This window comes from Ovis aries, chromosome 4, assembly GCF_016772045.2.
Source record: "Ovis aries strain OAR_USU_Benz2616 breed Rambouillet chromosome 4, ARS-UI_Ramb_v3.0, whole genome shotgun sequence".
NCBI classification, from domain to species: Eukaryota; Metazoa; Chordata; class Mammalia; order Artiodactyla; family Bovidae; genus Ovis; species Ovis aries.
The window spans coordinates 63,640,732-63,653,838 of NC_056057.1; the positions used below are offsets into that span (position 1 = coordinate 63,640,732).

The 13,107-nt window shown below is 36.1% G+C and overlaps 1 protein-coding gene across 3 annotated transcripts in view; it reads left to right on the plus strand.

The window, feature by feature from the left end:
* The window catches only part of DPY19L1 (dpy-19 like C-mannosyltransferase 1), a 95,594-nt gene that overhangs the window by 47,533 nt on the left and 34,954 nt on the right, over positions 1–13,107 (plus strand). For all 3 annotated transcript variants that reach the window (XM_015095308.3, XM_042248611.1, XM_042248612.1), the window contains exons 8-10: positions 4,890–4,981; positions 7,182–7,281; positions 9,527–9,604. In XM_015095308.3, coding sequence (XP_014950794.2) covers positions 4,890–4,981; positions 7,182–7,281; positions 9,527–9,604 — 270 coding nt within the window. The remainder of the gene's footprint in view (positions 1–4,889; positions 4,982–7,181; positions 7,282–9,526; positions 9,605–13,107) is intronic.

Here is a 13,107-nt window from a genome sequence, read left to right on the forward strand (position 1 = left end):
TCGAATCTGTTCCAGTTTGGCTGTTTATCTTTAAGTCATTATCACGCTATCTTAAATATTGTAGCTTTAAAAGTTTGATATCTGGTAGTAAAAGTCTCTAACTCTGTTTTTTTCCAGTGTTGCTCTAAGTAGTCCAGGTTCTTTGTATTTCCATATGAATTTTAGAATCAGTTTTCCATGATGCCTCCTTCCCTCAGCACATATACAACCTGCTGGGACTTTAGTATTGCCTTGATCTCTAGATCATTTTAGGGAGAAGAGGCATTCTAAATATATCAAATCTTCCCATCTGTAAACATAGCTATTCTTCATTTATATCAGTCTTCTTTCTCTTGTTTCAGCAATATTTTTTATATTGTAGATTTTTGTTAGATTAATTCCTAAGTTGTGTATGTGTATGTGTAGGCACATGTGTATTTTGGTACTATTCTCTGCCCTTTTGATATGGCCAGTGTTCTTTATTTATTTCCCTCAGTGTTCTTTGAACACTTACTTTCTTGCCCAAAAATTTGTTTCAAAATCACTTAGTACTTTCCCGTCCCTAGATTTGGAATCGGCTATTTTCCAAGGAATCTTAGATCCTGTGTGGAAAATGGTATTTAGAGACCAAAAGCAGGGTGCTTGGTGTACTTATTAACTGCTTGGATGTAATCACTTCTAGCTTCTTTCAGCAAAAACCATTAATTCACACTGATTCCTCCATTAATTCTGATCTAGTAATCCAGTGTTATAAACTCTGCCTTCCCCTACTCCATGTTTGTATCTTCTGCCTCCCCATAGTGTAATTGTATTTACTTATTTGCTTTATTCTGTAGTATATACAAAATAATTTCAGAATTAGTGCACTAATACCATTACTAACAACACACCTACTAAGTAAAGTTTAAGATTTCTTTGCTGTTCTTTGTTTCCTAAGATCATATTCTGCTAAGGAATACAGAATTCAAAAGTAAAATAGCTCAATATATACCTAAATTATTTTTGCTTCTCTGTTAGGTTTACCATTCAATGCAGTTGGAATCATTTGTTTCATTTTATATTTATATTGCTTTTGTGTCATGACGAATACTTTCATACTGTATACAGAATATTGAGCATGTTGATAACCCTGAGGAGTTTAGTTTACAACCACATAGTAAAGGTGGTAGAGTTGATAATACCTTGTCAGAGATTTTTTCTATGTTTAAATAAGTAAGGAAAGGTCAGGTTTGAGTTATTGCTACAAAGGATGGAGTCATGAAGATGTAAGTTATTGCTTATCCAACAAAGCTGACTCATTTCACACAAGTTTTTTGTTTTTTTGTTTTTTTTTGAAAACTTTATGGTAGGATATGCTGATATCCTGGAAGATCAGAGAGAAAAATTGATAAACATTTCTTTCCATAGAACCAGTAGAAATACTTTATTAAGATAGTAAGGGCTTCCCCGATGGCTCAGTGGGTAACGAATCTGCCTGCAGTATAGGAGACATGGAAGACCTGGATTTGATCCCTGGGTTGGGAAGATCCCCTGGAGGAGGAAATGACAACCTTCACCTGAAAAATCCCACAGAGGAGCCTGGCAGGCTACAGCACACAGGTTCTTAAAAAGTGGAACATGACTGAGCAACTAAGCACACAAGCACCCAAAGCTTGTTAATAGCAATTGTATGGCACTGAAGCATTAACTTTTGTGTAAGCAAAAATTGTATTACCATTTCAAATTGATGAATGTATCAGTAACTGACGGTTTAATTGGGCAGTGTATCAGCACCTGGTACAGAAAGAGATAGACGCTCCAAAAAACCTACCTGACTTATAAAGGTGCAGTCCCACCAGCCTCATAAAGCCAATGCCAAGCCTAAACAATGGGACTGCCCAGGTAACATCAGCTAGATGATGTCGTGTGGCTGCTGCATTTTTTGCTGCATCCAGCACTTTTATGGTTGACATCTGGATAGTTGAATACTAATCCTATACCGTTCTTAGAAAAGGAGTAGCCAAACCCATGGAGTTCAGGAATCATTTTAGAATCACTTGTATAGTGTTTAATATTGTAGCTAATACAACAGCGCAGCAGTCAAGAGGTAGGACCATTGTTTTAAGCTCAAACCTTATATGTTAACTCTAATTAAAACTCTTGGAACAAGCCTTAAACATGATCTATTTGATACTAATACTAACTATAAGTTATAATTGACTAGTCAGTTCTATTTATATTTTTAAATTATGAAAAGAAATCAGTTAGATTATGCTCAAATCTCTAGTAGTATAAATCAACTATTTGAAAAGAGAGGTTGAAAAATGAAGCTGTTTATTGCTGAAATTCCTTTGTATTTGATTCTTGAGTACATGACTAAAGGATTTAGCCCTTACCAAGCCAAAATAGATTAAAAATTATGTAGTGGATGAGGACAGTTTAAACAGTGCAAGATTTTTTAATTGAATTTATTTTCACAACTAAAGAATTTCTTATTCTTTGTCAGAGTGCAGAATGCTTTTCTGCAATCCTTTTTGAAGCAGTTATGTATATATTTCCTCCTTTAATTCTTACATTTCAACCTATAAAGAGAATTATAGATTTTTATTTTCCACTTAAAATTATAGTTAAATAAAATACCTATTTATTGTTACTTAAGGTATGATTAAAATAAATCTTTTTTTAAATTTCATATTGTATGGTATCATTTGGATCAGCAGTTATGTTTGTATCAGATTTAGAAAAGCACCCTGTGTTATTGGAGAAACAACAAGAAGCACTTTCACATACATTTGAATTCATTCACTCTTAACATTTTAGAAGGAGAAAACCTTGCTCTTTGTTATAATTTATAATTGAGCTTTCTTATCCATACTTTACAGAGGATGTAATTGAGTTTTAGCAAACTGAGTGACTATTGCTATTAAGAGAAATGAATTTCTAAGAGATGACAACGTAGTTGAATTTAGTAATGAAATAAATGTGGGTGAACAGTCTAAGGAAAATTTTCAAATTGTGTATTATATAGTTTGAATATTTTCTTACTGGTTTTTACATAGAGATTGGTAGCTTTATAAATTTTGGTTATATATTTCTTCTATCAATCATACTGAAATCTCTAATTAATAAACTAACATTTTTAAAAATTGCATCTCAACAACAAATATGCATTTTTAAAGATTTTCAATCTTTTTATATTCTCTTCCATGTAAGTTCATTGACAAATCTATATTTATATTAATTTCATAGGGAATGGTGAGTTTTGGTAGAAAAAGAGAAATAAATTGACTTAAACTTTCTATATGGGTAGTAGAGATATCTAATAGTCTAAGGCAGAGCTAAAATAAAGGCTTGTTTCCATCATGATCTTTGTCATTCTATATATTCCTTAAATTTACCCTGCTTGACTTGAAAGAGGCAATGATTTCTTCTAGTGTGACTAGCTTAGTAGTAGTGATATCAGATTGTTTTACATTTAATCCAGTGCTATATTCTTCAAACTGAAACATGGACTTATTAATATATTTAATGTATATGCAGAAACATGATAGAGTACTAAAACTGGACTATTATATTACTTAATCAAATCTAAAGTTAGCTTTCAGAAAGGCTGATAACTATTTTAGAATTTCTGTTATTTTATTGATCTCCTGTACCACTTTTTATAAATACTTGGCAGCTCAGGTCAAAGAAGTAAAAACAAAAGTGGAGTGCTCCTTTTAAGTGGCGTTGTCAATAAAAATACTAACAGTGATGTCCCCAGAGAGTTTTGAAATATTAGCTATGAATCAGTTCAGTTCAGTCCCTCAGTCATGGCTGACTCTTTGTGACCCCATGGACTGCAGCACGCCAGGCTTCCCTGTCCATCACCAACTCCTGGAGCTTGCTCAAACTCATGTCCATCGAGTCAGTGATGCCATTCAACCATCTCATTCTTTCCCTTTCTCCTCCTGCCTTCAATCTTTCCCAGCATCAGAGTCTTTTCCAGTTGGAGTTTCAGCTTCAGCATCAGTCATTCCAATGAAGACTCAGGACTGATTTCCTTTAGGATGGACTGGTTGGATCTCCTTGCAGTCCAAGGGACTCTCAGGAGTCTTCTCCATCACCACAGTTCAAAAGCATCAATTCTTTGGCGTTCATCTTTCTTTGTGATATGACTGTGACATCTGTACATGACTTGGAAAAACAATAGCTTTGAATATACAGACCTTTGTCGGTAAAGTAATGTCTCTGCTTTTTAATATGCTGTCTAGGTTGGTCATAGCTTATCTTCCCAGGAGGAAGTGTCTTTTAATTTCATGGCTGCAGTCACAATCTGCACTGATTTTGGAGCCTAAGAAAATGAAGTCTGTCACTGTTTCCCTTGTTCCCCCATCTGTTTGCTGTGAGGTGATGGGACTGGATGCCATGATCTTAGTTTTTCGAATGTTGAGTTTTAAGCCAGCTGTTCCACTCTCATTTGCATCAACAGGCACTTTAGTTCCTCTTTGCTTTCTGCCATAAGGGTGGTGTCATCTGCGTTATCTGAGGTTATATCTGAGGTTATTGAACTAGTTATGAATAGTTTTGCTGAAATTCATGTGAAAGAAGACAAACTATAGTTAATTTTCATAGTCAACTCAAATGTAGTGTTTTTAGTTTTGGCAGAACATTTTCTTGCTGGTGCTTTCCCTCTTTTCCTTTTAAGCTGCAGGTGAAGCTTTTTAGGACTTTGCTGTTGACAATTCATGATGTTACTGTTTCATAAGGTCTTAGGCCATGTGTGCCTTCCTCCTAATTTGGCTGTTGGTAAAAATGTTAATATCAGTAGTTTGGTTTCTGGCACACCATTACATTGTGAGAAAAGCTTAATAGCAGCTTTCAGTTGGTATGTCTTACTCAACACATTTAGCAAAGGTACCATACCCTATGAACTTTTTTTTTTTTTTTAGTGTACCCGTGTGATGTGGACACCTCCTCTCCGTGAAAGTTTCTCATATCCATTCCTTGTACTTCAGATGTTGCTTGTGACTCACATTCTCAGGTAACTATGACTTATTTTTAAGAGGTTGTTGTTTGTTTTGCATTGAATAACTTAAGCTGGAATTTTTAAAACTTCCGTTATGAAAACAATGTAATAAAATAATCAAGATGATGCTGTTTCTAGGTTGCTTTCATAAAGGTGTTTTAAGAATATAACTTCAAAATATATGACTACCCCAAACATTTTCTTAATCTGCCTTTTAGTCTTCTTTCCTTTAGTTAGTGGTCCACAGACGCTGCCGGAGGAGCAGCAAGTCTGCTTCCACTTCTGCCATCTCCGCTTCCCCAAGTCGTTTTCTGTCACCACAGCAGCCTTCCAAAAACAGGAAAAAGTGGGGAAGCTGGTGGCAGTAGAGTGTGCGCTGCGCAGGAGCAGTGCATAGAACAGGCGAGGTCAGGAACTGTCCCGTGTAGTTCTTCCCTCTACATTTGTTTAGCATCCCGGAGAACTGAATAGCAGGGGTAGAAAGAGAAAGACACGCTAGGAGAATTCCTGCTAGAAACGCAGGATTGGATTGGGCTCATCCCTGTTTCTCTGGGCTTCAGTTAGAGACCTGATAGAGATGCAGGCACCACACTGGTAGAGAGTTTAGAGGATAGTTCCCTCCCCTTCTACTGACAGACAGAATTTAGATGGATGCTGCCTTGTTTCAGAGGGTGATGATAAAAGAAAATAGAGTGTAGGAAACAACAGAACAAAGCACGATGAAAATATGGAGATGACTCAGACTCGTCTAACTCTATTCAGCGCAGAATTCAGGAGAACTGGTTGACGTCTGCTGCATCAAACCCTTTGGGTGGTCTATTTCCCCATGATGAGCTTAGCAGGAATATGTGGCTTTGTCTCTTGGGTAGTGTTTTTAGACCGGCCTTTCACAAAATATGGGATGGGTGGCAGCTTTTGTATTAGCTTTTAAAGTCTTTGCAACTCCAGCCTGATTGCTCTGCCTTAAATTCCTCTTTTATTATGGAAATGAGAGCTTCTTTAGCATATTCAAGTAAGCTGAACTCTGAATTCATAACCTTTAGTTCTGGTGCACGGTGATAGATGTTTCCTTCTCAAACACTTTGGGAAGAAGTGATGTGCTGAATGAACACCCGATTCTCCACTGCACGTGCTGTGTCTCCACAGCCACACTCTTGATCTTGGCTTTTTTCTCTAATACAGTGCACACAGTAGCCTGCCCATCAGTCTCTGTTTTCTGCTTTTCACCTACCTCTCTGCTTCGGTCTTAAATCCAGCGCTGGCAAATTTTTTCTTCCTCTCATTCCCTTGCTAATATGCTCTGATTGTCCACAGCTGCTCAGATCAGAGATCGAAACGCCCCTGGCTTTGCCTCCTCTTCTCTTTTCTGTGTCCTATTCATGCAGGACCCAGCTTTTATCCATCTCCTCCAGGAAACCTCTATCAGCTGCTCAGCCCATATCCTAAACACTTGCTTGCTTGTCTGCAGAATACTTATTGCTTAGAATCTGCTACTTCTGTGATTTTTTTCATAGACATCATCTATCTCTCCAAATTAATCTATTGAATGCAGCTTTACATATATATATTTGGTTGTGAATTCACCAAAATATAGTTTGAAAAAACTCAGTGGATACACTGACTCTGATTTCTCCCTCTCTCCTTTGGAAACTTTGTTTTTTACAGTTATTGCTGTTGTTTAGTCTCTGAGTCTTTCTGACTCTTCTGCAAATCCATGGACTGTAGTCACCAGGCTTTTCTGTCCATGGAATTTCCCAGGCAAGAACACTGGAGTGGGTTGCCATTTCCTTCTTCAGGGTATCTTCCCAACCGGGAGATTGAACCCGTGTCTCCTTCATTGGCAGGTGGATTCTTTACCACTGAGTCACCAGGGAAGCCTTTGTTACAGTTATACTGGGTATTTACTTTTCATAGGAAATTGTTGTAATTGGCTGTCAGTAGGCATAATTTTTAATCCATCGGCTCATTTTATACGTTACAACAAGATTGTGTTTAGAGAGTCTAATTTGTAGCGGTTTGTAGCCATGTTAGAATGTTTTCTGGTTGTGTGTGTCTGTTAATCACTCAGTCGTGTCTGACTCTATGTGACCCCATGGACTATAGAGCCTGCCAGGCTCCTCTGTCCATGGAATTCTCCAAGCAGTAATACTGGACTGGGCTGCCATTTCCTTCTCCAGGGGATCTTTTCTGGTTAAACTTATTTTATCTTTTTAAGGGCTACGAAACTTTACAGAGGAAGCTTGATTGCACTCTGCATTTCCAATGTATTTTTTATGCTTCCCTGGCAGTTTGCTCAGTTTGTACTTCTTACTCAGGTAAGGTGCTTACATTTGTAAACTGAATTAAGTTTAGTATATTTGATTATAAGAACTTAATTATCTAAAATTATAGAACTGATTTGTTACATGATTCTAAGTCCTAAAATGTTTTTTTCAGTTGATATTTTGAAAGAAATTTCAAGATAGGGCAATAAATAAGATTTATTTATTTATTAATGAGTTTTGAGAACGGGGAGTAGAATGTGAGCTCATTTTTCCCTGCACCCACTGCTTTGATTCTTTCTTACACTGGCCTTATTCCTATTCATAGAAAGCAACTTGAGTTGTTTATTTAATGTCCTTTGAAATGTCTTGCTTGAGAAATGACGTCAAGCCTGGACTTGAGACCTAACTCTCTTCACTAGCTTCTTAGTTGGACAGACAGCCTAACTTTTCTTAGTTTCAGTTTTCTCATATATAAAGTAGAGAAAATGAAATAACCTACTGTATTGGGTTGTGATTAGGATCAGATGGGGTCATGTATGTATTATAAGACTCCTAACACATTACTACTACTTAACAGGATGTCAGGTTAGCTGTTTCTATCATTTTTTTTTTTTTTTAAGAGAAGCTTTGAAAAAGTGAAAGTGTTAGTTGCTCAGTTGTGTCTAACTCTTTGTGACACCATGACTGTAGCCTGCTGAGCTCCTCTGTCCATGGAATTCTCCAGGCAAAAATACTGGAGTGCATAGCTATGTCCTTCTCCAGGGAATCTTTCCAACCCAAGGATTGGACCTGGGTTTCCTGCATTGCAGGTGGCTCTGTTTGTACTTAATTCTTTATTTGATCTTACCTTTTAGACTTTCTCGTCTTCTATAGTTTGATGACATTTTAAATGTTTTGGGTTTAAAATGTCCCTGAGGGTCACTCCTTAAAACCCCGTAGGCCTGTTGTGTATTGCTTAACCCATGGAATGGAAAGGGAGAGTTCCTATCCTCCAGTTAGTGGAGATGGCCAGCTTTATGGTTTCTATCTGGGGGAGGGGGAACGTGGGGAGTTGCATGGAGGGAGAGGAGGCAGTAATATGCTTCCCTGGGGGGCTTACACTGAATAACAGCACACTTGTCCACAGTTGTGTCATATCAGTCACCCTTCAGCAATGATGTGTCCCCATGGAGAAATCTGGGTAAAGGGAAACATTGTTTTCTTACTTTTAGGAAAATTTATTGTAGATTACTTGGCGATTAAAAACTTGATGAATAAAACTTATGATACATGTTTATAAGTATTCAGCTATTTTGCTGTTTGTTTGAAAAGTATTTGTGTAGTTTTGTTTGAAAAGTATTTGTGTAGTGAGAGACGCATGGAATTTAATTTGAATTGCTTTTTCCATGAAGAAAGATAGAAAGACACTGAATACCTCTCTATTTTACCTAAAAAAGTGAAAGTGTAAGTTGCTTGGTCGTGTACGACTCTTTGCAATCCCATGGACTATATGGTCCATGGAATTCTCAGGGCCAGAATACTGGGCCGGGTAGCCTTTCCCTTCTCCAGGGGATCTTCCCAACCCAGGGAATGAACCCAGGTCTCTCACATTGCGGGTGGATTCTTTACTAGCTGAGCCATTTTACTCAGAGGTATATTATTTAATCAATTTATTCATATAATCAATTAATTCATATGAATAACTCTAGTACTCTTAGAATTCTTGGAAAATACATTCACAGTTTTCTTTAAAACTGTTAAAAAAGTTAATACCTTTATAATACAAGAACGTCTAGCTTGAAATTTGATAAATTTGATTATAGCCAACACTGGAATATTTGTACAAGTATGAAGGAGAACACTAGTGGAGATACTTTTTAAGTGTGACTAACAAGCAGAACCTAATATATTTTTACACACACATGCATTAAATAATTATTTTTTAGCTTTTAATGTATCTTTCCCAATTATGTATTAATTGTCACATTATAATTGCATTTTCATAATGTTTGAGCAAGGCACTTTGTAATTGTACATGCCGGCAATAGAGTCACTCTGACATTAAAAGGAGTATTGTTTTGGATAATCTGCAAAGCAGATAATTTACATGGTTAATTGAGAGAGAATAGTCAACTGATATTTGCTATATTAATGTATTCACTTTGTTTAATAATAAATTAGCAGGTAAGAAGGAAACTAAAGAACTTTCTATATAAATATAAATTTGAGGCAGAATAAAGATAATCCTTTCTTAATTTTTAATCTATTCATTATATATGTATAATTTTAAATTTTCACATAACTTTTTAAATTTCAGATTGCATCATTATTTGCACTCTATGTTGTGGGATACATTGACATAAGCAAGTTACGGAAGATCATTTATATGCACATGGTAATGATTTTTAAATTTGTTTTTTCCCATATATCTTGACCTTAAAACAAGCTCCTGATTAATATTTGATTTATTCATGGCTGAAACTGGTTTTAACATAGTTCCATAACTAAAACAAGTATTAGTCAAAAACTGTGATCTAATTAACAAATCTTGTTTTTAAGTAGGCCACCCTGAAAATTTTATTTTGGGTCATATTACCTGATTTGAGTTTGTGCCCAACTTATACATTATCAGTAAAAAAGATAATTCGTGAAAGAGACCATGGAATGGTATATTATCCAGGAACCTTCTGTTAAAATAAAGGGAATATCCATTTACTGAGCACCAACTATTGAGGCACATGGGACATATCAGTGAATAGAATTGCAAAGATCCCAGCATGTATGTGGATTACATTCTAGAAGAGTAGAGGAAGGAGAGAAGACAGAAGATAAATAATAAACATAGTAAATTGGTAAATTATATAGTATTTTAGAAGGTGGTATGGACTATAGAGAAGGATAAGCCATGATACCCCAAGGAGGTCAAGAGGGCCAGCTGTCAGTGGATGGGAGATTGAGATGTCGAATGCGGTGGTCAGGAGAGGTCTTATTGAGAAGAGGGGAGGGTAGTGGAGCAAAGACTGGAAGGAGGCGAGGGAGTCAGTTAAGTAGTTATTCCAGGTTGATGAAATAGAGCAAAGGTCTTAAGGCTGGATGGTTGATTTTGAAGAATACTGATTTTTTAAAAAACATTTGCCTTCTCCATCATTAATTCTTACAATTTTGTTTTCTTTTTCTTATAATTTTAATGTAAGTACAATATGCCATGGGTTTGTGCCAGTCTTAGCCTATCAATAACTGATTTTGTGGTTTGACAGGTACTTGTGGTTCTTATTATCATTAAAAGATGCCTTTTAGCAATAATTACCAGGAAATTTTGAAAAAATAATCAAGGTTTATTACTTACAGGACCTGGAAATTACACAGCACATCTGGGACCGTGCAGTTAGGTCATGGGGACAAGGGGAGGTATAGGAGAGAGAGGGAGCAAGCGTGCATCTGGGATTCTTCCTTTGTTGGCATCTAGGATGATGGCCTAGGGTTTTGAGGGCTCATTCTTTTTGGTGGATTTAAAACATAAGAGTGGGAATTTAAATCACAGGAAGGGAAAAGACTGACCCAGAGGTCAGGTATTGAAATTAACAAAGATCTCTAAAACAAAGGAGCCTCAGTAGGGGCAGGTGACCTGACTTTATCTAGTCCTCCTGCGGCTGGCAGTATGTTTATTCAAGAGATAGCCGTATTTGAAGTGGATTGCAATGAAAGCTTAAGTCAGGCACTTGTATTACTGAAAAGAAAAAAAATCCCAACTATCAGGGTTTATACTACAGCCATATATTTTTTGTTCTCTAATAATTGGTACCTATAAAAGGACATTTATAAGATAAATTATGAACAGAGTTATAAAATGAACAATCATGAGCCTACCCTCCAGCTGAAAACTGGAACCATCATTACTTTGAAGCCCTTGTGTCCTGAATATAGCTGCCTCACTTCTCTTGGAGATAACCATGAGCCTGACCTTTCAAATTATAATTGTTTTCCTTTATAACTTTACCATATATATGTACTTATGCATAGATGATAGATTTTTATAATTAAGTTTTTATATTGTTTTTGAGGTTATAAAATGGTTTCATTTTTGTGTGAAATACGTTTTCACTCAGATTTCTGAAATTTGTATGTTACTGGAGTTTGGGCATTTTCTTTGCTTTATGTTTCTTATTGTATAAATTAAACAGTTTATTTATCCATGTTCTTACTGAAAGATGTTTAGATTTTTTTTCCTCTTTTTCCTTTTATGAGTAATGCTGTGCATTTTTCCACATAGCTCCTGGGACATAAATATAGAGTTTCTCTAAGCTATTTACCTTGTAGTAGAATTTTTAGGTGGTAAATTAAATATATGTTCAGTTTCACAGTTTCATATTACATTGCTTTTCAAAAGTGATTAGGCTACTTTGAACAATAACATTTAACAGTCGTTGTTATTCTGTATCTTTTTTTCTTTTTTAATTTTGTCAATCTGGAGAATATAAAATGGTATCTTATGACCTTAATTTACATTTTTCTCTGGTTTTCAGTAAAGTTGAACATGTTTTGATATGTTTCTGGCCCTTTGTCTTTTCTCTTTGTGTCATTCCTATTCAAATTTTCATCAATTTCTCTCTGTGTCCAAGAAAAAGCGTCATTTGTTTAATTCACTGCAGTGTAATCCACTACTTTCATTATTTATCTTGATGCTTGCGTTGGTCCTGATTTGACCAGCTACTTTCTGGGGCTTCTTTGTCTTTTGTTCTCATTATGCTTTGCGTACTTTTTCGAAGAAATCCGTAAAGGCCCAGTTTCATCAAATGCTTTTCTACATCTTTCTAGAGACCCTGTGTATATGTCCCTCTTTAATATGTTACTGTGAGGAATTACGGGCTTCCCTGGTGGTTCAGATGGTAAAGCGTCTGCCTGGAATGCGGGAGACCCGGGTTTGATCCCTGGGTCAGGAAAATTCCCCTGGAGAAGGAAATGGCAACCCACTCCAGTACTCTTGCCTAGAAAATTCCGTGGATGGAAGGAGCCTGGTGGGCTATAGTCCATGGGGTCGCAAAGAGTCGGACACGACTGAGCGACTTCACCTTATGAAGAATTACATTGATTGATTTTCTACATTAAGCAACTTTGCTTTTCTGAGCTAAGCAAAACTATATATTCCTGGGTTCATTTACTATTATTTTGTTAGAGTTTCAAACCTGTGTATGAATGGGATTGGACAGTACTTAACCTTTTTCACACTTGATTTTTTTCCCCCAAAGTGTTTAATATGCTTTTTCTTTTTTATATTGCAGTAAAAATTAGAATAATTGTTAAGCCCTCAGTCTGTCATCACATAAGCAGCTATGGATGAGGACTTTGACTTAAAGTTTTAGTTTTAAAAGTACTAACGTGACACAGGTTTAATTTATAGTAGAACCTATCTTGGGTAAATGATAAATGCTTTATCATGTCACTTACTAACTATGGAATCAGTTACATACTATGGACTATCTTTGCTTTACAAACTCCTAAATCTCCATAATTACATAAAGGAAGAAAATGTGAAATTGCCTCCAAAATTTTTTTCATTTTTTATTATAAAATAATATCATACACATAAACTTTACCATCTTCATTGTTTTAGGTGTACACATCAGTGATATTAAGTACATTCTTATTGTTGTACAAACATTACCACCATCTATTTCCACAACTCTTTTAATTTTATAAAAATGAAGCAAGATATTCCCTATACTCCTTCCCCCCGTCTCCCACCCCAGTGCCCTGGAAACCCTCATTCTGCTTCCTATGTCTATACTTTTAACTACTCTAGGTACCTCATATAAGTGGAATCATGTGGTGTTTGTCTTTTCCTGAATGGGTTATTTCACCTGGTGTAAGTGTTCTCAGGGTCCGTCCATGCTGATGCAA